At 37.0% G+C, this 25,598-nt stretch overlaps 1 protein-coding gene across 1 annotated transcript in view; it reads left to right on the forward strand.

The window, feature by feature from the left end:
- Positions 1-25,598, forward strand: part of LOC139981236 (uncharacterized) — a 69,753-nt gene that overhangs the window by 14,609 nt on the left and 29,546 nt on the right. Inside the window, exon 3 of the mRNA XM_071993466.1 lies at positions 1,816-2,567. Coding sequence (XP_071849567.1) covers positions 1,816-2,567 — 752 coding nt within the window. The remainder of the gene's footprint in view (positions 1-1,815; positions 2,568-25,598) is intronic.

Here is a 25,598-nt window from a genome sequence, read left to right on the forward strand (position 1 = left end):
AGGAGTAACGCTTTTGTTGAAATCCAGAACACCTGTTGGGGTTACAGAGATCTGTAAAAATGGTGTAAAAATTACGTGATTCGAAGGCTGGTAAAGTGTTTACTGCCCACTTTGGGTTATTGTCTCCACCCAGTATGAAATATTTGGAATACCAGCATGAACATTGCTATTTATAGGGAAACTGTTATTAATAGTGCTAGTTGTGGAGGCTGTAAAGGCTCATTGATTATGTGTATAAGTACCCAGTTGTCACCATCATTTGGGGAATGCTCAGTATATAATATATATATATAGATCTTTATTCTTTAAAGAAAATATAGTTCTAGCATTTTGCTTGTATTAATAGACAATAATATTTTTGATGCAGAGATAAAACTTACAGTAGAAAAAGAGGTTAAACAGCACATGGTTAGATTAACTTTGAGAGTAAAATATCAAATGCGAATGATATCTGCAAAATTGTTGCATATTGAAAGAGATCTCAAATAACTATTTAATACAACCATTCAATGAGTAAGCACTTGAGTAGCACTCGGGCCTCGGAATTTAGGTTACTTACTGGTTACAAGCAAGTGGATTTCATCATAATTTGTCAATAGCCAAAAAAAAAACAAAAATACCAAAAATGCACAGACTGGCATTAAATAATTACGCCCACCTACATTTCTTCAACAGCAGCTGAACTTGCTGAAGGTTAATTAGCAAAGATTAATGAATAACGATTGCACTAGATGTATAAAGGGATGTTCTGTTATCAGGCAATGTGACTAGTCTTATACAGAATAGAAAAATGTTCCACCCAGTTAGTTGGAGATCCCCCATTGCAATATATTTGTACAATTAGATGAGATATGGTCAATTGAATGTAACCTTAGTTTGACTGCCTAACCCCCCCCTCCCCACCCCCATTTCCTTGTTGGTCTGTGATGTCATATAGGTAAAGCTAAGTACATTTTTATTATAATTTTCTTGTTGATTTATACTTGAAACCTGATATGTTTTTTAATGTTTTGCCTTAAGCTTTCAAGGTTCTCTATATTTTTTTGTACTTTTTTTGTACTTTTATGTAGAAATATTATTCTCCTCTGTAAAGAAGTGAGTTAAATATTTTTGATAAAGAAAGAGAAAAATATCTTCAAGTGAATTGCTGTGATGATATAATTCACTTTGATGCAGAGTACTATATATAGATATTATATAAGCTGTTATTAAAATGATGGTGGAAAGGGAGCAAATATTAAAATATTTCCCATTTTGGAGAAGTTACCTTCAAGATAGTGTGTTCCTAACATAATCCTTTAACCAGGAAGCTTTTAGAATAGCAGCTCCATGCTTTGACATTAGTTTGTACTTTATCAATTGTGTGTTATAAAAGTAGCAGTTCTCAAATTATATTGTCTTAAAATCAGATTAATATTATAGATTCCATGTAGTATGTTTTCAGATACATACTGTAACATTCCCATAGACCTTGCATCTTAGTTTCTGCCATTCTCGTATGACCTTTCCTTAGGGGGTAGACGGGAGGGGGGGTTGTCCCTCAATTCCTATGACAGCATGCGTATTTATCACTCTTCACGCACCAGAGTCGTCTTTGCCAGTTCTAATTTTATACCACCAGTCTGTGATGTAAGTCAATAGACGCATACATATCTCATTATGATTATTAATAGCTCAGATGTTTATTTTCCAGGTGCATTATGGGATTGAGCTATGAGGAAGTAATTAAAAACACCCTGCTTACTTAGACACTTCAATTTTATTAATTTTTTTTTTTTAAATCGCTGTGTTTGTTCTGGTTCGTCCTTTTAATAGTAACAGCGGAGGAAGATGATCTCTGGTCTTCGGCAGACTTGTCCTCGTTGAACCTGTCTCTGCAGAGCCAGAGCTTTGTGTCTCACGATGACTGCAAGAGGAGGACGGAGGATGAGGTGGTAAGTGCGGAGAGGGGAGCATTCCAACACACCGACGTCATCGTCTCATCGGAGGTCGCCGGCAACGGTGACGATGACAGTGGTATAAATGACGACGGTATTAATAGACCTTTATCCTCTACCCCAAAGTCACACCGGGGAAAGATACGGAATCAAACCGTTGGTATCAAGCCAGGTCTAGATCAGAACTTGTTTGGCAGTGCCGGAGACGGCAATATAAATCAAGAGGAGAATCGCGTGAACGTCGACAGTGGTGTAGCCGTTCGCCATGTGACTCATACAAATGCCGTCGAAGAAGCAACAGCTGGTAACTCAAAAACAGTCGATACAGGAGAGTTCGGGGTCAGCCATTCATCGCTGCTCCCAGGCTCGACGACTCGAACCGTGAATGCGTCAATTGATACCGCACAGAACTCAGTGGTATCCAACAGTGAGGCTTTCAGCGTTAATGCACAGAGCAGGAGTTTAGACAGTGCAAGCAGAGAGGAGAGTAGGACTTGTGGAAATCCTAAAGCACATTCTCGCGATCGCATTCCGTCCATCGTAGTCGATTCAACTTCGGGAACATTCCTAGAGAAAACAGATCCCAAAACCAAGATGGGAAATATATTAGACAGCGACAAGGAAGAACAAGTAAGTTTTGTTCTTTGTTTTTACCGAGCTCTAAATGATATTTTATATTTTAATTTATCATTGGACATTTGTTATTTGACAAAATGTAAGCTCTTTGGACTTTTTGACCTGGCTATTTTTTGAGGTGGAGACCAAATTTCCCAAAGTATAGGTTTATTGTGCAACTGTTAAATTCATCTTGGATCTTATGTCTTCTTATTTACAGTATGTGAATGATGGATTATTTTATGTTTTGATTTCTTGGTTGGTCTTGTACAATCCTCTCTCTATGAAAGTTGTGATCATGTCAGCATGTACAAGGGTGGAACATTGCCTGAGTGTCTCGATGCTTGCACCAACAGCTCTCCTGTAGTTACAAGAAATGTAGTTACATGAAAGCAGCATGCCTGAATGTTTCTCAGCCATTTCATACATTCTGAATATGTAATCCAAAGTAGACAAGTTTGTTGTCATATTTTGGATTTCTAAGTACCAGCGGGGGCGTGCTTCTTTAATATCAAACCTGTACAAAATTCAACCTTCAACAAGTTGGTCCGCCTTTGTGCTGAAAACTGGACTGTATGATACTGTATGTACAGTAGTGTATAGAGTGCAGTTAGTTATTTTTTAACATTTATAAGTTGTACCGTTTTCTGCTTTTTTGTAGAAGTTTAGTAGATATTAGGTGACACAATAGTTACTGCTGTGATATATAGTGAATGTATATGAAGCGTTGGGTGTGGTGGATTCAAAAGGAGGCAGTTATAGGTGATGATATGCTCATGTTAGTGGTGTGTGTTCTGGGGTGATAGGGTGGGGGTGAGAGGGGGTAGAGAAAGGTACTTGGCAACTGCATCATTTCTGAATGTAATCGATTGAGAAATTTATGAATATGATTCGATTATCAATATTTTTTTCCGGCCGGATCCACTTTTCATGGTAGTAACATAAAACACTATGTAAAAAAAAACAATTTTCGAATTTACAATTTTTTTTGGGACTTTTGCTTCACTACTTGAAATGAACATGTATAGTGACTAGACAAAAATTATGAGGTAATTTGTTATAGGGCTTCAACTACAGACTAGCATTGAAATAGTTAACAATTACAACTCAATAAAAGCTGGTTAACGGGTTAAAAGCATTTGAATTGAACCTACAGGTATTTAAATTTCATTTGTGTTACAAATAATGGCAGAAAGGTGAGAAAATTGGCTAAGTACTGCTCTCCTATTTAGGTGTTTATTGTTAGATATTGTCAATAGATAAGATATTTATTGAATGGGTTCTTTGCACTTATTATTGGCCGAGTTCAACTTGTGTTTATCTAGCTTTGTTCGTTGACAACCATTGCAGTGATACATATTGACTACTGCGTGGGAATGTCCACATGCCTTTAGTTACGTCCATAAACAGACCGAGTTGAATATCTTTGTTGTAGCTAGGTGTGTATGAAAATGAATAATCCTTCATTAGTTTGCCATAGGAATACAGTGAGTTATGGTCTGGTGCAACATCCATGGTCACAATGTTGAGGGATGGTGAGAGGGAGAGGAGAGAGAAGTTACTGTACCCCCTCTACAACCCCTCCTATATCATCGCATACCACTTACTGCCTAGCAACCCATGTAAAAATTTTGCGAGGAAGCTGACACTTACGAATTATCTACTTTATATATATAATTTTATAATTTTAGGTTTACAGTCTTGTTCAGGGCCAAGGCCCTCTCACTCGACTTTACAACTTAACCCTGGTCATTGGTAACTTGTCACACCTACACACCAAAGTGTGCACAATTCAATCAATCTCTCCTGAGGCACCACAGTGCACCACAACCACGTGTCTCCCAGGGGACTTCCCATAGGGTGCAGCCACAAACCGGCGCAAACAACTATATTTACAAGTTACCTCCCAAGTCCCCATTTATACACCTGGGTGAAGAGAGGCAATGGAGATAAAGCGCCTTGCCCAAGGACACAACGTAGTGATCTGGCCAGGGCTTGAACCTGTAATCCTTAGATCACAAGTCCACTGCCTTAACCACTTGAACACACCGCACTCACACATATTCTATTTGGCAGTATATACCATCTCTTAACAACACAGAAATATTTTGCAATTCTCTTTGGAACTACTTTTACTGACATTTCAGTTGATCCTAGAACTACTTTTCTTTAAGCATAGATCTGCAATGTTTCTTGCGACTTTAAACGTACAGCCAACTTTACAGTCAGACTACTTTCTGGCATAGTTTTACGGTAGAAAAACGGCTGGGGAATGTGGCCTCTGGATTTAGATTTTTTTATAGACAAAAAACAGAATAGTATGGTGCCCAAATTTGAATGTGTCCAATTAGGAGAAAAACATGCAAACAAACAGATCAGTAACATTTGTGAAGGATTCCGCAAGGCCTCCAGATAGTCGCAGTATCGCAATTTCTTAGGAAGCAACAGGTGTGAGACAAAATCTTGCCCAGAAAAACAAACTCTGTCCTGTATTTACGATAGATACTGGACCCTTATCTTGCAATAGACAAGATGACAAGGTAACACTCAGATTTTAATGGCCAACTAATTATGTTCAATCCTTTGTTCAGCCCTTTTTTAGTGAATTCTTCTTCTTTTTTTCCTCATTAAATAACATTTATTTAGTTCAACTGGTAATGAGCCCCTTTAATTCTGTCAGTCTTTTGTAAGGTTAGTTCTAAAGTTGAAACCTTGCTTTTGGTTCTTCCCTGTAACAAGAAATGTTTACTATGGGATCAATAGGAGAACCGTGTTCTGCTTCTGTAGTCACACACAATAGCTTTGGAATGTCAGATCTTACCACCACATGTAAAATGGGATCATCTCCTAGATGTGATAGCTAGAAAATATCTTCTTGGACTGTTCCATTTATATCATAGGGTTGGTCGAGATCTCTCACACTTTTCCAATGGGTGTGTATATATAATGTTTACTGTGTGGTAAAACTATTTACAGTGACATGTACACAAGGTCAGTTCAGGTGAGACTTGCAGTACTCACTTCAAATAACAACTCCCTGCTTTGACATATGTAACCAGGGAGTTCCATAACAACTCCCTGATGTAACATTGATCAGGGAGTTGTCATGGAAATATCATCCTGTTGTTATGGTTACAATCTTGATGTACAGGGGGACTATGGGTTGAGAGTGAATCAATTTGTTTGATTTTCATGCCCATGCAGGCTCTATCTTGGGTGACTTTTTTAATCGAAACTATACAGTATGAAATGTTTCCCCCGAAAGGTAATGAGGGCGGTATTGAAGACCTTAGCATGCATAGAATCCGGATATGTGTGAACCTGATTTATTCACTTTGGCTTTGGCTTTGAGTACAACGCTTCTGCATGCTGCCCTGCTGGACGAATCTGACCGTAGTAGTAATTACAGACTTTGTGATCGGTGTTACAGTCATTGCCGACTTTGCAATCCGCGGTCCCCCCTTACAATTTGCAAGGTCGGTAAGAGTGACTCCATATTTTTTACTATCGGGAAACCCAAACAGTATTCAGGTAGGACCGGAGGTTAGGATATGAGCTACAGATGTTTGTCCACGATCAGTGTCTGTTTGATAAATATGTGAGTTCATTAAAACTTTTTAAGGCCATCCTCTGTTTGGTCTAAGATTAGTTTAGTTTGTTCTAAGTTTGTGGAGCTGAAGGTTGTGTCCCAACTGATTTTGGTAGTGGCATGAACGTTTGTAGAAGAGCTGTAGTCAGATCAAAATTTGTACGATAGAGGGGTGGGGATGTGGGTTAGTTGAATGCCAATCCCATTTGGGGATCTTGGGATCTTTCCCTAGAAAAGAATTCAAAGTTATGACATCAAATGGTGCATTATTGAGTCATATATCTAGAGGCTATAAATGAGGCCTATACATAGGTCCAAATTTCCCAACATATGTGCTTATAAATACTTTTGAAATTTGAGGGGAAAAACAATCATTTAACTGAACATGCTCCCCCCCCATCCCCACCCCCTCACAAACTGACGTTGGAGGCCACTGGCTGTGATCTAAGCACCACTATCAGTTTCATAATTCTGCTCTGTTGTATTTCATCGAAAAGTCACATGGATGGGTCAATGTTACAAATCTGAAATGTAAAATGATACTATTGCATGACAGCTTTTCTTCTCATGGATTTACAAGTAAATTTACCAATGTTCGGTATAGAAGTCATGTTTTTAACTGTAATAAGCTCCTCATACATCAAGCGTAACATCCACAGATCTAATGTTTGCCGTCATTAATGTGGGATTTCAGTCATAATTTCGCACAAGTTTTTACCGGTAAACTAGTTCTTTCAGGTAGTAACATTTTCTTCTGATCTGCAGAATAATGAGACGCACAGTTGCCATGCGTTTCGTGAAAGATGTGCATGTGTACTAAACCTAACAATACCTAACAAACTGCCAGTGTGGGCTGTACTGTATGTTCATCCAATAGCATTTCCTGATGTGTTATTAATCTGTGCCGTTTTCTTACAACTTGGAATTCAGGGAGAGGGCCAAGGGGGGGGAGGGGGGTAGGGGCAAAGTATGCAAATGAACAAGGAGCCGACAATCCCACAGGAAATCTTTAGTAGTGTCATTTGTGGCATGACTTCAGATAATAGATCACTTAAACTTCCACGGTCCCTCCCCTTGGCACCACTCTCTCCCCCTCTCCCTCCACATGCCACTAACCATAATAGAAATCTCTGAACTTTGGTCTCCAAAGCATGTTAAATTTAAGTTACTTTAATTGATCACAGAATTGTCTATGGAAGAGGCATAGCATGATAGAAATGCTAAAGGTTTGTATTTTATTGTAATAACTGCTAATAATTGCTACTCCAGCAATCCAATTTTTGTCATTGCCTCGATTCTGTTACAGTCGCATTTATTTTGAGGCTAAATTTAAACAAAACCTGTAGTGTGACTTGGAAATTCCAAATTTCTATTTACCATTTAAGGAAATGTTCAATTGGTAACTATGCCAGCTATGTGATATGTCTTGTTCTTTGCCCACAGTTGGTTTGTGCTTGGTTAAGGTTCAATGAATTAAGGCAACTAAAAATAAAAATAAAAGAATGACGAAGAGAATAAGAAGATTGAAATAAATCAAACTTAACACGCCAGCAGTTATTGTTATTAAGTTACAAACACAGCACAGGTAACACCAAGCGGAAGTTTTTTTCCTTTGTTCGATTTGTCATCAATGAAGTAAAATTCTTTTTCAGTTTGTTTTCAGTTGTTGTCTTGATTATGCGAGTTTTCTTGCATTCCTTGGCCATGTACAGTTTTTCCAAACTTGTGCAATATTATTGAGAAAAAAAATTAGGGTTGTAGCTGATCAAACTACTGATCAAATATTTTGAAATTTGTGTTTGTAGGATACATTCTTGATTTCCCAAAAATGTAAAAATATGGAGTCTCTCTTACCGACCTTGCAAAGTTTTGGGGGGGGGGGGAGGACCACGGATTGCAAAGTCGGCAATGCTTATATAAAGCGGATCATAAAGTAGGTAATTACTATTACCTTTAGATTCGTCCAACACAGCAGCATACAGCAACATTGTACTCAAAGCCGAAGCCAAAGTGAATTAATCAGGTCACTCATCAGGTAGTCAATGCATGCTAAATTCTTCAATACCGCCCTGATTACCATTTTAGGGATACATTTCATACTGTAGTTTAGATTCTCTATTTTTAAGTCCACCCTCACAAACGTTTGCCCTCCCTGAGGTATCTCATTATCCTATACTTTACATGTACCCCAAATGTCTCGGAAAAGCTTAGCGGATCAGATTCTGTAGAAAATTTACATTTGAAAGCTAGTGAGCAATTTTAGCTTAATTGCTAAGCTTTTGGACCTAATACTGATGACACCTGTGTTACAATTTCTTCAATAATTGCCAGGACTAGGAAATAAAAACATCTTGCATTTAATTGAGCAAAATTCCAGACAAGAATTCTGACAAGTTGCACCAAACTATATGTATCATTGCTACACGGTGAAACCCAACAAACTTATAAAACTCAAATAGTATTGTTTGTACAGCTTTAGTCAGTACACAATATTCTATAATAGAACTTATGTCACAAAATCCACTATTTTTTCTCCGCACGCACATAAAATATGGCATAATTACAGATTTTTTATATTCAAAAAGACAATCATTTGTTAGTCATTTTCTATGAGAATAGGATCTACTGCAATTACTGCTCTCAAGTCTTCTGTGAAGTGTGACAGTTTATTATCCCTATTGAAATAATGGATCAATCCTAAAGCTTGAATAGCCCATTTTCAGCAAATCACACACAGCTTAGAAAAAATCCCAGTGAACAGACAACTTGCTTATTGTGTACACACACAACAAGCAAGGATTTGAAGAAAGCATGAATACACAGTCAGTGAGCATTCAAGAAGCTATTATATCAGAACTCAATAGTTAGCAGGTACAAGCTACCCAAATAACATCTCCTTGTGCTTTCTACTATAAACCTTGATGGGAAGAAGATTGTGCAAAAAGGAAAAGAAAAGAAGCTAAACATTAGCCTGTTATTTGTGGTAAAAAATTTTTGGCTGGATTTTTGGATTATACTGAATAAGATTTAAAAGGAGGACTTGGAAGAAAAGGTAAGACTATTTTTGAGTTGGCTTTTCAGGAGAAATTGTAACCAGCTGTTTTTTGGTAAGTCTGTAATAAAACTAAGTGCATCTGTTCATCTCAGCTGCTAGTATGATATTATGTCTTTATCATTGCTTAGGTTTATTTTTCAGTTGCATCATTATACAGTTGTAGAGTAATATTTTCATTCCACTGTGGTGTGGTTAGTTGGTCAATGTATAGCTTGTAGCAGCAGGGAGGAAGGGAGGGGAGTTCAGGGAGGAACTCCGTCTCTCCTCGGTAGTGGTAACAGGTGACCTACACCATGGAGAGACAACAAGATGAAGATGAGTATTAACAGGCTCTGTGTGTAGTGGCAAATTCATTGAAGAGAGAATGCATGGAATAATTAGTATAAACATTTTGCAAAAAGCTTCAGAAATATTTATTTATGTATTTAACTGGGTTAGTTTAAATCATTATAAGATGCCAAAAACCCGTAGGTTACAACATCTAAGGGGCAGTAAATTTTTGTGTAACAATGTAGCAATTTGGTCATTTTGTAAGCTGTTTGATATGCTAACCCAGGTTAAGCATTCACTGTCAAAGTACACATTGCTATGGATCAGAATGAGTACAACATCATGAGAATGAGTACAACATCATTAGAATGAGTACAACATCATGAGAATGAGTATAACGAGTACTAGTGCAAAGCTCTGAGCTTGGATACGAGTACATAATTTTATGCTACTTCCTATACTGCATTACTATGCAAAAATACCCTGATTATGAGTACAAATCCATGCGAAGGAGTACAATTACAGGTAACCACATACTGTACATGTGCTAGAATATGAGTACCAGCATCCTGCAAGTCCGCTAAGGATGTTCTTTTCTCTTTAATATACTTTCATGACAGTCTCATGGACTGATGTGGACTCAAGTGAAAGATTTCCTTAAAATAAATAAATACAATTTATCAGGTACTGTACATTGTTGTACATGTCAGTATCAAAAAGAGAGTAATTTCTTGAGAAAACCTTTTTGATCTCTGAAATTTCATCGCAACGTTTCATTTAGGAGATACGATGATGAATCGTAAACATGCAGAGTAAATAAAAATGTGCTGTTTCTTCTGTACAATACAATACAATTCTGAAATCTTTTCGTTGTTTGATAATTGATATCTTTAATGTTATCACAAGGAGTTATTCAAATTTACTTTACATCAAAGCTTTGTTTATTGGATTTCATATTGACTTTGTGAATTTTGTTAAATATTTTTTATGGAGTAGTTTTTTGCTCAGGAATTTTTGCCAAGTGTCAGAACATATTAATTAATTAGTCAACACATATAAAGGTAGGTCTGTAGGAGGGAGTTCCAAAAATATGAAACTGCTCAGGCACTTTATGTTGCAAAATATAAAACTAAAAGAATAAAAACTAAAATTGGGGGCTGGAGGGGGAGGGGGGGGGGAGAGATTTAGGAAAGGTATATACTGTATTTTTATCAAGCTTTTCAAATTTTCTAAATAATTTTTTTAGTATTACTGTAGTTGTCAACGTGCCTACAACAATAGGAAATTTAACTGTCAGTTGCAGGTTTTTACACTCGGAATGAACTTGGCTGTCCTCCCTTCGTCTTTCTGTCTTTCTCACCATTTCTCAACCGACTGCAGCTTTGTTACTTCTTGAGTGAATATCTTTGGCAAGTTTTCAGAGATTTGTCAGGATTTTAGTAGAACTGTTAGTGTGTGATCCAACAAATCAGGTGACAAAGTGAAAACATTCCCATGTGATTGTTAAGTAGTCCATCAGTATATATAATATATGTATAATATATATATGTATAATATATATGTATAATATATGTATAATATATATGTATAATATATGTATATATGTGTGTATATTATATTTATATATTATACTTTTAATTACAGTATATGTCATTAAACGCATCAATGAGATCACATGTGGTTATTGGATGGATGTCTGCATTCATGTATGCCACAGCCCACAGCGATCCATATAAATTGTCTGCATTAATGCACTATGCACACAGTTCTTCAATTTACCATCAGGGCTCTGTTTAATATTAAAGTGCTTTGAATTACAGTAACCTATAGCCGCAAGGCATAATTCGTCAGCCATCAAACTTACGCTTTTATTCAACCTGTTTTATAAATCTTTTGATATACAGTATCTGTCATTAAACATTACTCTTGGCACTCCAAACCACTGCTTTAATGAGCTGATGATTGCAAAGACTCAATAGTTTGAACAGTATGAACTGCGGTGACTGTTTAATAGTCTGTTAACTTCAAACTTCCATGTGTAATATCCTACCCTGGATTTTTTTCTTTTTTTTCTGTGGATTGTATTTGCACTTCTTTCACTCAACAGAGATTTCTATAGCCCTTGATAGTCCGGTAAGTACATCCTGAGAAAAAGAAATTTAATTGGAAGTTATTCAAGTTCATTGTAGAGCACTAGAGGTACATGACCTACTTTATATGCTAACTGATGACAACATTGTAAAAAATAAATCGGTTACCAAAAAACACAGCCACACTCACACACGCATGAAAGAAAAATAGACTTGAATCAGATATATCATGTTTGAAATAAAAAAAAATAAAAAAAATAGATTTTGTGATAAAATACCTTACAATACACTGTACCAAGTAGTTTTAGTACCTGTACTTATTAATCTGAATTGGAATGTTGAATTTGATGATATCTGCCCCAGGGTTGTGTATACTGTCTGTCAATTTTGATGAAAATCGTGAAAGTCAAGGACCACGGTTTGCAGAAATTTGATCAATCTTGCTCTGTCTAATTGGACTATGCTAAAACATTATTGGCTGAGTGAAAAAGAAAAAGGGTGGCTAAGATTTTAATAAGTATATGACAGACTATGGCCCAACAAAGGATACATTTGTGTACAACTGCACATGTATGATACAGTATTAAACATGATGGCAAGTCTAAATGACCTTTTAATGACCGGTAGAGAATGAAAAAGGCCAGAGCTTGTGGATTTGTGAATACAAATGTTTGAATTTACTTTACTACTCACCCTCCAGCAAATTGTACACTGTGTACACCCCGATCAAATTTTTAGCTCACTGTACTTGTTACAGTAGCACCCCATTGACTTGTTTTCAAATATTCAAAATTATGCCTTCCTTCTGAGAAGAAGATTGGACATTTCGAAAGGACAAAGCCTCACAGCTATATATCACCAAGTGGGAATGAGATCAGCTCTCATCTCATCGCATCTCGTTTTGTTTGTGATGAGGAGTCCTCCATCTCGCAAGAGAGATATGTAGTCAATTAACCAAGATACACAATTTAGGCAAGTACATTAGTCTCCTTATCTGGGCGCTCATCGCTGGCATCTAGGAAATTTAGAGCTCGACAAGGTTATGATGTTATGCATGATGTTTATACAATATGTAAAAAAACTTGCTCTTGTCATACTTTTTTATGTAATTTCATATAATGTAGTTTTTGTTGATCGATATGCAGTAGGCTGCTGTAGGAGAGTTCTTTGATATTCACTGAATTTACTTCACTTCTCCCTTACCTATCTCCATTCTATATTTGCACTTTTCTTATCTATTTATTTAAGCTATATGACTGGCTAGTGTAATAAATGTTTTATCTATCAATTGTACAATACATACAGTACTCTATTCAAAGTCTGTTTGGACACTTGCCCGAGCTATGTTTTAATTATGAAGTTGAGGGATGGATGGGGGATGGGAAAGATTGGAGGGGGGGTAGGTGCTATGGAAGGGAGAACTCATTTTCCCACATGTTCAAATGATAACTTTTGCAAAGTCATAAAATAGTGTTATGTATCAAAGAATCACAACCTTGCTAATATTTCAATTTTGAATTCAGACTGTACATGTGTAAAAGTGTTGATATTGCATATAGGTCTATTAGTGACACTGTTATAGTAGTTTGATGATCGAGGTTAAAACTGTATCGGGTAGACTCGTACTTCAAATACAACAACATGAACATGAGTACACAAATAATTCTTGGATTGAGTACAAGTCTAAGGCTCTAAATACCCTGGTGTATGAGTACATTGTACAGTGACTCTGCTATTGGTGGATAAACTCTTATTCTTGTATATCATATAGCATCAATGATAACAGAGTACAGACCAAGGGCTTGAAACTTGAAAATAATTCTTCAATGTGTAGAATATTCTACCATTTGCAAAAAGGTTGTTAACTGGTTGGTTGTGAAATGTCTAAGTTCAGACATGCCTGAGCATGTTTGAACTTGTTGAATGGTAGAAAGAACTCTATAGTAACCTTTTCCACAATAGTCTTAAACTGTCATATTATCCTGTGGAATGTCACCCTGGGAGATCTTCTAAAGCAAGAAGCAGATTATGAACTTATCTACCCTTGGAGTCTATTCAATTCTCATTCATAGAAACCAGGATTCCCAAAAAAACCACATTCTGTGATTTACAGAAAACTGGCAGCATGGCCTAGCCTCCTGAGCTTTTAGCTGTACATTGGTTACTATGGTGACATGTTAGGGGGTACAGGTCTGTCAACTTTTGTCCTTTTATCTTGCTGTGCGGTTTGACATGTGAAATATTTCTTGATCTAGTATCACATGCACTGTGTAGGGGAACTCTAAACTGTAGTAAGTATATCACCTGTTTTCACATTAAAGGGGTATTCCACAGGTAGACGACATCCTGAAACATTTATTGCATGGAAAAATATAGAAAAACCCAAATCTCAATATTTTGCTCCAAAATTGAGATTTGGTTGATTCAATTTAACCAATTGTGACTCCTAAAACCCATCGTTGTTACTCCAGTATTTGGATTCCAGTAAAATAATCTCAAGCATTTCAAGTGTATGCAGAATACCAATTCATTGAACTCAGGAAAAGGTGGTTAAGGAATTTAACTTGAGGCAGTTTAACACTGGGTTAATTTTGACACCTGTTGTGGTAAGTGTGATCCTGTGGTAGTACAGGGAATATGGGGTCATTAAGATTGAACCCATTTTTAAGCAAGAAGGGCAGAGAAAGTTTAAATTGACAAATATATTTATAGATATATGTTGAGACTAGTTGAGACTAGTGGAACACTAGTAGTTGTTACTCAACAGTTTCATGCGTTGAGCGATCATCAGACAATATATAGATATATTTTATATTATATGTATATATATTTATCTATAGATGTTAGCTACTGCATGTTACAAGGGTGTAGTAGTACTAAGGTTCGCTGCATTTTATTCAAGAAAGTGTATCCTTGTGGCCATTTCTTTAGTCTTCTTATTAGATATAAACATTGGTGCTGTGCAGACAACCCTTAAAGAAATTTCCTCTTTAAACCTTGAAACCAATTGCAATTATACTGCACAATGATCTAAGTTACAAAATTAGCAATTTTATACCTTCAAATATCTTTCAAAAATTTCTTGTTAAAACGTCTTCAATAGCTCTATATAAAGTATTTTTCTCCTTCTACATCGGCAATTATTCAATCGATCTACAGTATCATTATCACTGTAGTTGTGAATGGAATACTGAAAAAGCAACTGTCAAAGGGTTACTGTATGAAACCAACAGCATCCTGGCTCCATGCATGTTAATCCTCTGAGCCTCTTCACATAGTTTGCTGGTTAATTGGATGTACTTTTAATTAGAAAGAAGATGTTCATCGAAAAACGCAAGCTGTTTGCTCTGTCATGCTAAGCAGGTCTACAAAATAAAGTCCAGAGTTTTTCCTCACAGTAGACATGGATTAACTGTCTACTGTATATTAAGATAGATCTGTAATTGACTACAGAACCGTGGTTGGAAAACGATCGTTCGGTTTTATATTGATCAGCGAGTCGAATGAGTATGGTAGTTATAATCCTTTTCAGGATGAGCGTACAGAAGAAAGGGAATGATTTTGATTTTTTTTCCCCCTACCATAAGATGCTACAAAATGGAAAAATTACCAATGTAAGCTACTCTTAGTCTATTGGCAGTTGTTGCGGTAACAAAAATCTGCAAATTCGTTCTCGACCGAAATGACTCACGCTGGTGTAGAAGAACAGCTCCGCTATCGAAATAGCAGCTCCCTGGGCAAAGTCATAGGAAGTTTCCCTTGGCATTGATTGTGATTACTGAACAAGTATTTATTTATTTTCGTTTGACATCTGTATGTGGAAGATGAATAATTTGATTGTTTTAAAGGAAGTCATTGATCTTGGAAGGTACAGTAATTACCTCACAGCTTCCCTCTTCCTCCATTTGAAAACATTACGCTGATTGGATAGCAAATATGTAAAGATACATACCAAGATTGTTTTAAGTAGCTCTGAGATGATTCGCTATCTGAACGAATATGGACATATATGACGAGACTCCTGGCCACATATATATCTCTGAATTTTGGGAGGTGGTTTATAGCAATTTTTGGGAATTTTTGATCACTTGCCTGTCGCTATAATGAGGGGGGGGGGGGCATGGCTGAATTGAGGAACTGCATGTAATTTCTGACTGATGCATAAGCAGCCTACATACAGTTTATATGAAGGCCACAATTCTGGGCATATCATTAATTGATGAAAAAAAGTCTTCAACAGGATGTGTTGGTTTGATGAGTTGTAATTCTATTTCTGGCTAAAATTCCCAAGGGTTTGGTAACATTCAGGTGAACCAAGCCTAAGAAACAACTTCTAATACAATGCACGGACTCTTTTTTTCAAGTGTCCATGGGCGAGTCTGCTTGCTAAAATATATAAGTAATACCACCTGACCTTGAACCCTGCTAGGATAGGTGCTACTGTCACCTCATCGAACAGAAACCAGACAGTAAAATATAAAAGGATAGAAAAGACACCAGAAATGCTTGGAATGCTGCCATGTATTGTCTCCAAAAGACAATGGTAAAATTAGTCTTGAAAATTTGGTGTAAACCAATGGCTGGATACAGCAGCATCCCTGCTTTGATACTGTGTCAAGGGTATTAACATAGTGTGATTTCTTTCAGAAGAAAAGCTTATCGGAAGATTTTCAATCTGGGTTTTTGAAGTTGTTCTCTAAAAATGGGTATGCAGGGTTTGTCCAGTGGCTGCTTGTTTCTTGCCAGATTTTCATAATATCTGAATTTAGAATACTTAGAGCTCTCACATATCTGTCACTTCACACCTGCAGGGAATATTTTATCCTGTATTGCATCACAAAATATGATTTATGATGCAAATATGGTCAGAGTTTCATACAGGTTCAAGGATGTACTGTGAAGTATAGCAGGTTTATACACAGGAACCATAGTGTTTCATATAAAAGACATATTTAGAGATATCAAAACTACCTACACAAGAATTGTTTTATTTTTATTTTCCTTTCCTCTTGATTTACTTTTTGATTTCTTCTTTTTTCTAATTTTCTTTCTTTTTTTGGTTTTACCGAATCGTGAGGCGGTCTGTGGTTTGCAAAGTCCTCACCGACTCTAACAAGGATCGCAAAGTTGGTTATTATTATTACGGTTCGATTCGTCCAATAAGACAGCATACAGAAATGTTGTACTCAAAGCCGAAGCCAAAATGAATTAATCAGGTCACACTTCCATAGTCTATGCATGCTAAGTTCTTCAATACCGCCCTCATTACCTAAGTTCGGGAAATATTTCATACTGTACTTCAGTATTGATACTCGTTTGGATACTATTTCCTGCACTCACTTGCCATTCAATAAACTAATGTATTCTTTCATATGAATATTCATAAGTACTTTATGAGGCATTTTGAATTGCTGACACATCATTGAGTATTTTCTTTAGCTGAATTACAAACGTGCCTGACAATATATAAAAGTTTCTTCTTCAATCGAAAGGGAAACCAAAGCGTAATTATATCAAATCAGTTAATGTTCCAAAATCTGCTGGAAGGTTTTATAATATGGTCACTCATCGTCAAATCTCAGCAAGTTGATTTTTTCTGCCACATTGAAAGCTTTTTTCCTTTACCTGAAAATTATATCTATTCAACATATAGTTCTCTTGACAACTTTTAATCCTCCCACAATGCCTAGGAAATATAATTTTGATGATCACTACTCCAAAAGAATTACTTTTGAAAACTGTTCTACTGTAGCTCAACATTTAAAAAGGAAAAAGATTTAAAGTATGTCAACTAATGAGCTCAACTTTTAAGTCTGAATAATAGCCATTATTATTAAGACTATCGCTATGTGACAAACTAGCAATATATTTCTTTTTCTAGTTCATGAGGTTCATTAGGGAAAGTAATTAATTACGCTGCAAACGTTGCACAAACAGACTGAACCAGCTGGTGTGGGGACAAAGTATCCCTCTCGGAATATGTTAATGAGTTTGTGTTGTCCTGCGTGGCCTCTCGCCTCATGGCTTTGTGTTCCTTGTAACGACCGATTAAATACCTTTAAGGGGCTTTGTGGAAATATAAATGACATTAATCGTACGTAATGAATCATTTTGACAATAACCTTGACATTTGGTAAAAAAATGTGATATTGTAAGACATTGTAGCTTAGGCTGTGACAGAATGAGATGAAAAATGAGAAAATATAAAGAACTGATTTGGAGAGGCTTTAGATGGGGGATTTAACTCGGTATTGTATAGGGTATACAAACTGCGGTTTTGAACTGCTGCCTAATCTTAGAGAATCTTCTTATCTCAGCTTAATGCACAGTGAAAGGGACTTCTTAACATATAAGCCTCTTTTAGAGGAGAACTGGCTGGCCTGGATGATACAGTAGGTAAAACACAATTAAGGGTAAATACACCGAAAGCTGTCAGTTCTGTGACGTTAACACAGTATGTATGGACTTGTCAGCCTTGTGGCTAAGATCATGTGTAGTATCTGTTCCCTTTTGAGGGGAATGATGATGCACACCCGACGATGATCACACAGTCACAGTCCCGACTGGGGTTGAAAACAGGTCAGTCATTCGGTGCTTTGGTTTTCGTGCCCAGGTTCTTTTCTGGGCGACTTTTTTTTTTCTTAAAAAGTAACACAGTATGTATGGACATGTTGGCATAGGTGGGGATATAGAACCAGGATCTAACAGACTTTTGAACTTAACAATCTGAGAAATGAAGAGAAAGAGATGGGTAGGGGAGGGGGGTGGGAGAAGGGTGGGATGGGTAGAAGAGGCGATAGGGGAGAGAAATTGCAAGGCAAAAAGTTGATCAATGTCTTCACTTTGTGGAAGCCCTTTATCACATATATATATAGTGTGTACTTAAGTAGATCCATGTTTCTCTTTCCAATTTGGTTAATATCCTTTCCAACCAGCTTATACATCACCCAGCCACACATACTCAGCCTATTCTTCCACACATTACCTCACATATATTACAGTACCTTCATACACTATACTTTCACACACTAATACAGTCCCTTCTCTCAGCTGCTATTTTGCCAACATCTCCACTTTCTTCTCTGCTTAAAGTCTCAATACGTGTTTGCTGATGAATTTCGGAAAACAAACTTTCGAAGTAGATTCAATGTTTCTAAATGCACTCTGATCAGGTGGGTTTAATGGAGAAAAGCTGTCACAATCCAAAGAAAGAAGTTTATTTTCCGTTGCCCTTATGGCATGAACGATTTACATTAAAATCACTGCGACCTCCCATGTCAGCATGTTCATTACACAAGTGTAAACAAAATAGTCTATACTTGCGGCCCGATCAAGATATTAACGCAGTAGTCCTATACTTGTATCATCCAATTTTTACAATTCCACAGAGGAAACATCTGAAAACACCTGTTTATTAATTGCAATGGAAGGAAAGGACACAATTTCGCAAGCTACATCAGTAAGACCGAGAGAAAGATACTATTCAAGAGAAAGGACCTAAGACAGGCTAGCCACGAAAGTAAAAGTAAGCCCAACCCTAATGGTCGAAAAACAAGAGATATTTGATTGGTGCATGATCTGTTGGGCGGGTCTTGCAAATTTTGATTGACATTAGTAGAATTTACGGACTCGTTAATAAATCTGGCGAATTTCATTCAGTTCAACATTTTTAATGACAGATAACTCAATAAAAGATAATGAATATGGATACGAAAATTACATAGAACGGTGTCATTTTCACTGGACTTTAAGTGCAGTAAGCTAGAAAGGTCAAAGTTTAAATTTGGCAAACATGCACCGACACTTAAATATGTACAGTGTCTTACTCCAATCTGACCCTTATATGGATATGAGCATATTACCTCATGCAATGCACAGATCCTTGGTAGCCTGTTTTTTGTTGTTTCCTTTCTAAACTCTGGACATGGTTCTTCCTATAGTCCTTCCATGCCAGCCATACCAAAATCTCTGAAAATATGTAACTAAATCTGGTAGATTATTCCATCCAGAGAGGTAACCCGAGGTCAAATTTCTCTCAAGGTATGCAGGGAGGTGCCAGAGTCCTTTTATTTATCTCATGTAAAGTTTAGTTAACCTGAATCCCAATAGTTAACTGCCCATATCCAATTCGAGAAAGAAGAAGCCTAAACAAAATAGTATTTGATGGTTTCGAATGTTGACGGTTGACCCAGCACCCTATACTTAAACCAGGTCATAGGTTCATATTATAGGTCAAATAACATATCACTTTTATAGGGCTGCATTTACTTGTCTTTAATTGGTTTACAATCTGATAGTACCAAATGTTGGATTGTAAAAGAATAAAAGATAACTTTGTCTGTAACCTAGTTACCTAAAAAAGAACGCCTAAATTTTGCAGAAGGAAACAGGGAAATTAAGGATCAACTGGAAAAGATTTTTTCTTCTGTGAATTAATTACAGTAAACTAATGAGACATGGCATTGAATTTTGTGGGACACAAAGTATAAACGTTCAGGATTGAAGGAATAATAACTCTCTGAATAGAAGGTCAGGCCTCCACTGGAGAAACTATCAACAAAACAGATACAGACTATCCAGCTATCATCCCTCCTCATTCTGTCCCTTGCATTTTTCTCCACCAAACTCTCGTCAACCACCCCTCCCCCTCAACCTACCCCTCCCCTACTCCTCCCCTCCCCCTCCCCTCCACTACCCTACCCCCATATCTAAGTTATGGTATATGTGCTAAAGGTACGTGTTTCAATAAAATACAACTGTTTCCTGAAGTTATAAATGTACTGTAGTGTTAAAGAGGAATATGTATATGACTCATATTGCTTCGTCTTTGCTCTTTTTTGCGATTCATGTTTCATTGTTTATTGAGTAATTATGCCATAAAATTAAGGTTATGATCAGCTTGTAGACAAACAAGCCAGAGTGATATTTTACAGTCACTTTATCCAGCAGGTGTGAGTGTGATATATATATATTGTATCATTGGTTATGGCATATCTGATGGGAGTGAATAGATCAACAGTTATTATTAACCTAGTTAGTTAATATTCGACTTACCTTCCTTTAGATATGTAAATCTTAGTAAGGAAAAAAAACAACTAGATATTAAGCAAAATCCACTAAAAGTTTATAAAGGAAGAGCTTACTAAACTGTATAAAAGCCTCTTTTTTGGGGAGGTGGGGGGGGGGGGGGAGACTTTGTGTTTAAATTGTAGTCATTTGACCTTATCAGGTATTTATCCTTGGGAAGATACTGTCTATGAAAGCTTCTTTGTTACTAAGCTTTAGGTCATCTCTGAACCAAACAGGGCTTAAAGAATGAATCCAGCAATAATTAAGGCTTCCTTATGCTTGCTAATTAAGATTGACTTAAGCAGACTTTTGAGTTACGTCCATGATTTTACCAAACCTATAATACTTGAGTATTGCTACAAACAAGATGGCAACATTTTGATAAATCCTACTTTAGGAAAACTGTCATGAAATGTGGATTAACGTAACGAGGGATCGAGTCGTCAAAGAATTTGATGGGATCCTCAATATTTTGTCATCTGGACACTTTTCATAATATGAAACACATTCGAACGTAGAGAAAATTTCCAAAGTTTTGAGACTTTTGTTTTGTTGCTCAAAAAATGAAAACTTTAGCAATCCAATTTCTTGTATAAAACAGATGCATACTGTAGCAACAAGCGGTTGAGTGTACTATGGTTTGACATATCACTTATATATAAATTTTAACTGCATCCACATTATTGGTATGTTACAGTACGTATATAACAGTATTTTGTACAGTTCTCTCGCAAGAGTAAGTTTATTTTTAATTACTGTAGAGTGTAGAATCAATATCATGTCCATTGTTTTTTCATACATACATGTTGCATTGCAAATTTCTTACTTGTTTTTTTAAAAAATCAAAATTTTTGTCCAATTCCCAAGCCTGTTAGCTGAACCTTCCCTGTCCCTACATACAACCATTTTAATGTTATTTGTTAGAAGCACGATTCTGTTTATTGAACTGATTTTTTTCATCGGAAGATCTCGTCCTTATCACGTGACGTGAGAATTGCAAACATGCACGCACACAGTAGCATATATATGTATGTACAGTACAGCAACAGTACACCATGTTGCATATCAAGGTATGTTGCATTTAATATGAACCATACAGATAGCCAGACAATGATCAGTAATACAATACATATTGCCCTGGAGACTAAAGTGCATTTACCCATCCATGGAGATAAATCTGTACATGTTTATTCAGGGATTGTCTGTGATTTGGTGATAGCTTCCAATGTTAAAGATACTGTACTCAAAATATTAATTTCTAAAAAATTTGGTATCATTGAACGTATCTAAATCCCGTAACAATTACTTTCTTTGTTAATTTATTGTAGTACATTAGTGTAAAATGTTGCCCAGACTGAAGTGCATTTACACGTAGAGATAAATCTGTACGTGTTTATTCAGGGTTTGCCTGTGATTTGCCATTGAACGTATCTAAATCCTGTGTCAATTAATTTTGTCGTTAATTTGTAGTAATAATTAGTGTAAAATGAGCTGTGAAACTATATACATAGAAGCTCAGTGTTTCCAAATTTTGGAGTTTTCGGAATGACTGTGACCTGCTGGAGAGCTTAATTGCATTTACAGTACAGCATGGTCAGCATTTAAAAGATAAAATCTCAAAAACGAAAATAACAAATAAACAAAAAATAAGCAAACATGTAGATATATTAACCAATGGAATTTAAGGTGGATTACTTCGAGTTTAATTGTATGAAGAAGAAAAAAAAAAAAGTGGTCAGGCAGATGAAGGGGGGGGGGGAGTGATCCTTGAGTCACTTGAAGGGGTTTTGGCGCTCTACCAAGTATAAATTAACCATGCTGAGTGGTGACCCACTCTTTGTATATACTGTAAGTTGTGGCAGATTGCCATTAATGTCTGAGAAACAATTTTGTAACTTGAAACCAGGCTATCTGTACTTTTGCTGGTACAGTATATATACCAAGTGGTAAAATAATTTAAGAGGAAGTATGGTTTCAGAAAGAGACTTACAATTTGATAAATTTGGCATAAACTTTTGTGTGTTTTATGAGAAATTTGGCATAAATTAGTGTGCGTTTTATGTGTGTGTTTTATGTGCTAATGCTCCATTAAGTATTTGTTATAGTACATGATCAACAAATCTTCTGCTCCAACTGTCCCACATCATGCAGAGGATATCAAGAAAGAAATCTGCAGTTGATTCTGTTTTCTTCATTTTCCGATCACTCAAATATATTCCAAAACGGCCTCAGCATTGGTCTTTACAGGGTGGTGGTGATAATTACCTGTCTCATCACTACTATTGCACTATCTTTCCCTTCTACACATTCTACAAACTGGTAACTTTGGGGTCACTGCCCACTGCCTCATCATTCCCAGATCTGCCCATTCATACTAAAATACATTTATATACCAATCTGTAGATTAGGTATAGATAGGGGAAGTGCAGTAGTAAGGCAGGGATAGGTAAGAGAGGACTTGAGAACAATATTAACTACAGGTATAAATGAGCATTGATGGAGTTTATTACAGCTGTAATGTCTACATATTTGCCTGATCCTCCTCCTCCCCCATTCCCCCTCCCCCCTCTTCCCATAAAAGGAGGTCATAGCAATTGGATTGCTGTATCACCTTCCCTCTGCTGGGCAAAATAGGATGAACATACCCAATTCATGCCTAGCTACCTGTCTATAATTCATCATGCTGGAAGAAATACTACCTTTTCTACTGTTATCCCTCCCCTTCTCTCTCAAAAGTCCTCTCCTCTCACCCCACCACCCCTCCCCTCTCCCTCACAATCCCTCTCCTCTCCTCTCCCTCACCACCCCTCCCTCTCCCTCACAATCCCTCTCCGCTCCCTCTCTCTCACCACCCCTCCCTCTCCCTCACAATCCCTCTCCTCTCCTCTCCCTCACCACCCCTCCCTCTCCCTCACAATCCCTCTCCTCTCCTCTCCCTCACCACCCCTCCCTCTCCCTCACAATCCCTCTCCTCTCCTCTCCCTCTCCCTCACCACCCCTCCCTCTCCCTCACAATCCCTCTCCTCTCCTCTCCCTCACCACCCCTCCCTCTCCCTCACAATCCCTCTCCTCTCCTCTCCCTCACCACTCCTCCCATCTCCTTTTGCCTCTCTCCTTTAAAGCTACCTCTTTTGTGCTGTAATAATATGTGGTACAAATATATTCCTCTAAAGTAAGTGGTGTCGGGTTATAGTACTGTAGGTACTGTATCACTTTGTGCAATAATAGCCTCAAGAATGTCTCTATTTGAGACATATATTTTAAACCCTTTTAACTTTGGGTGTTTCTACTTTGAGAGCCTAACATGGAGATTAAAGAGTTTAATTCAACAAAAATCATTAAATGCAAACCCACATACAGTACTGCATTTCCAGAGAAATGCAGACATCTTACATTCTGACACACCCTGGTTACCTGGTAATATAATGTGTTAGTGTTTTTTTTTCTTTCTTACCTCAGTGGAATTGTGGTATGCTATCTTAACCATACCTCAAGGATATAAATGAGCTAAAAATTTTTATTCTAGAAGAATACCTGCACACAAGTTTCAGAATTTAGACCTATGCCCTAAATGTATTAAATTTGCCACCTCTGTTTGTTATTCGTTAACATATGACATGTTGGCAACATCAAGTAATATTCACTTTGTGAACCTGTGTATGTTGTACATGTAGACATAGCACACTGTACAGTACATATGTTTGTTCATGCATTTGTTAAACTATGCGCTGATTTGAGTCTTCATAGTACACGTAATTCAGAGCGTTGTTGTCTGGCGCGTTATCGTGTGAGAAAGGTATAGTAGCTACATACATACAGGGTAACCTTGGACTGTGTTTTAAAAGAAGCGACAACTGGCGAATTTTAATAAGGGAAAGATTTCAAATTCATAAACATGTTAAAATGTATACAGTAGAATAGTATGGAAAATGGATAAATTTGTTTGAAGAAAAAAAGCAACAATTCATTTAACTTACATCAAAGAGAAAGAGTGAGAGAGAGATGAAGCTAAGGATTGTTAGCAAACTGGTTCTGTATTACAAAAGCCTGTGCACGGTATAGTAACTAAGTACTAAATAAAACTATCAAAATTAGAGCTCCTAACATTTTGTTTTTAGCAGGATCTTCTTCTGAGGTAGAAATGGAACGAACAGACTATAATAAGGACATATTTAAGTAGACAGATAGACAGACGAATTTGTAGACGAATGTCGTAAAGCTAGTGTTTACACGGGTCCAAAAATCGGGAACCGGGTACCCGAGAGCCGTTACCCGTCGGGTACCCGGGTACCCGGGGAAAAATTGTTTACCCTCGTGTATCACGATTTTCAAGAAATTACATATTAGATGCTATAATAAATGAATAATTTTCTCTACTGACAATGTTTTCATGTTCAAAAACGTATGTGTAAGGTAAGGTATAAAACCTTCCTCAATAATTTCTATTTGCTTTTTTTCTGTCATAAACTTTTTAATTACTTAATATAATTAACATTACTACTAATTTGTAGTTATGTTGTTAACATCGCACTGCCGCCGCTGCTTATGCTAGCTCTCCACGTCTATTGGATCATACCATAAAATATTAGACCGGCAGCCCAGTGCACTTTGATCAAACGAACGAGGTACCAATATCTGAGTATTGGAACATTTGTGGAAAAACCCAGTATATACAAAAGTGGATGTCTGCCGTGGTCGCTCTGCTGCATGTGGCCCCTGGGGCCGGTTAAAGGGGGCCCAAAAATGCATCTGATCAAACGAACGAGGTACCACTCGAAACCAATGTCAACTTAATGCATGAATGCCACATAGTACTGAATGGCCCATGCCAGACAAATTTTCTGCTGCAAAGGGCCCGCCAGACGCCCAAGAAGGGCCCCTAAAAAAAATGCATCTGATCAAACGAACGAGGTACCACTTGAAAACAATGTCAACTTAATGCATGAATGCCACAAAGTACTGAATGGCCTATG

This window comes from Apostichopus japonicus, chromosome 2, assembly GCF_037975245.1.
Source record: "Apostichopus japonicus isolate 1M-3 chromosome 2, ASM3797524v1, whole genome shotgun sequence".
NCBI classification, from domain to species: Eukaryota; Metazoa; Echinodermata; class Holothuroidea; order Aspidochirotida; family Stichopodidae; genus Apostichopus; species Apostichopus japonicus.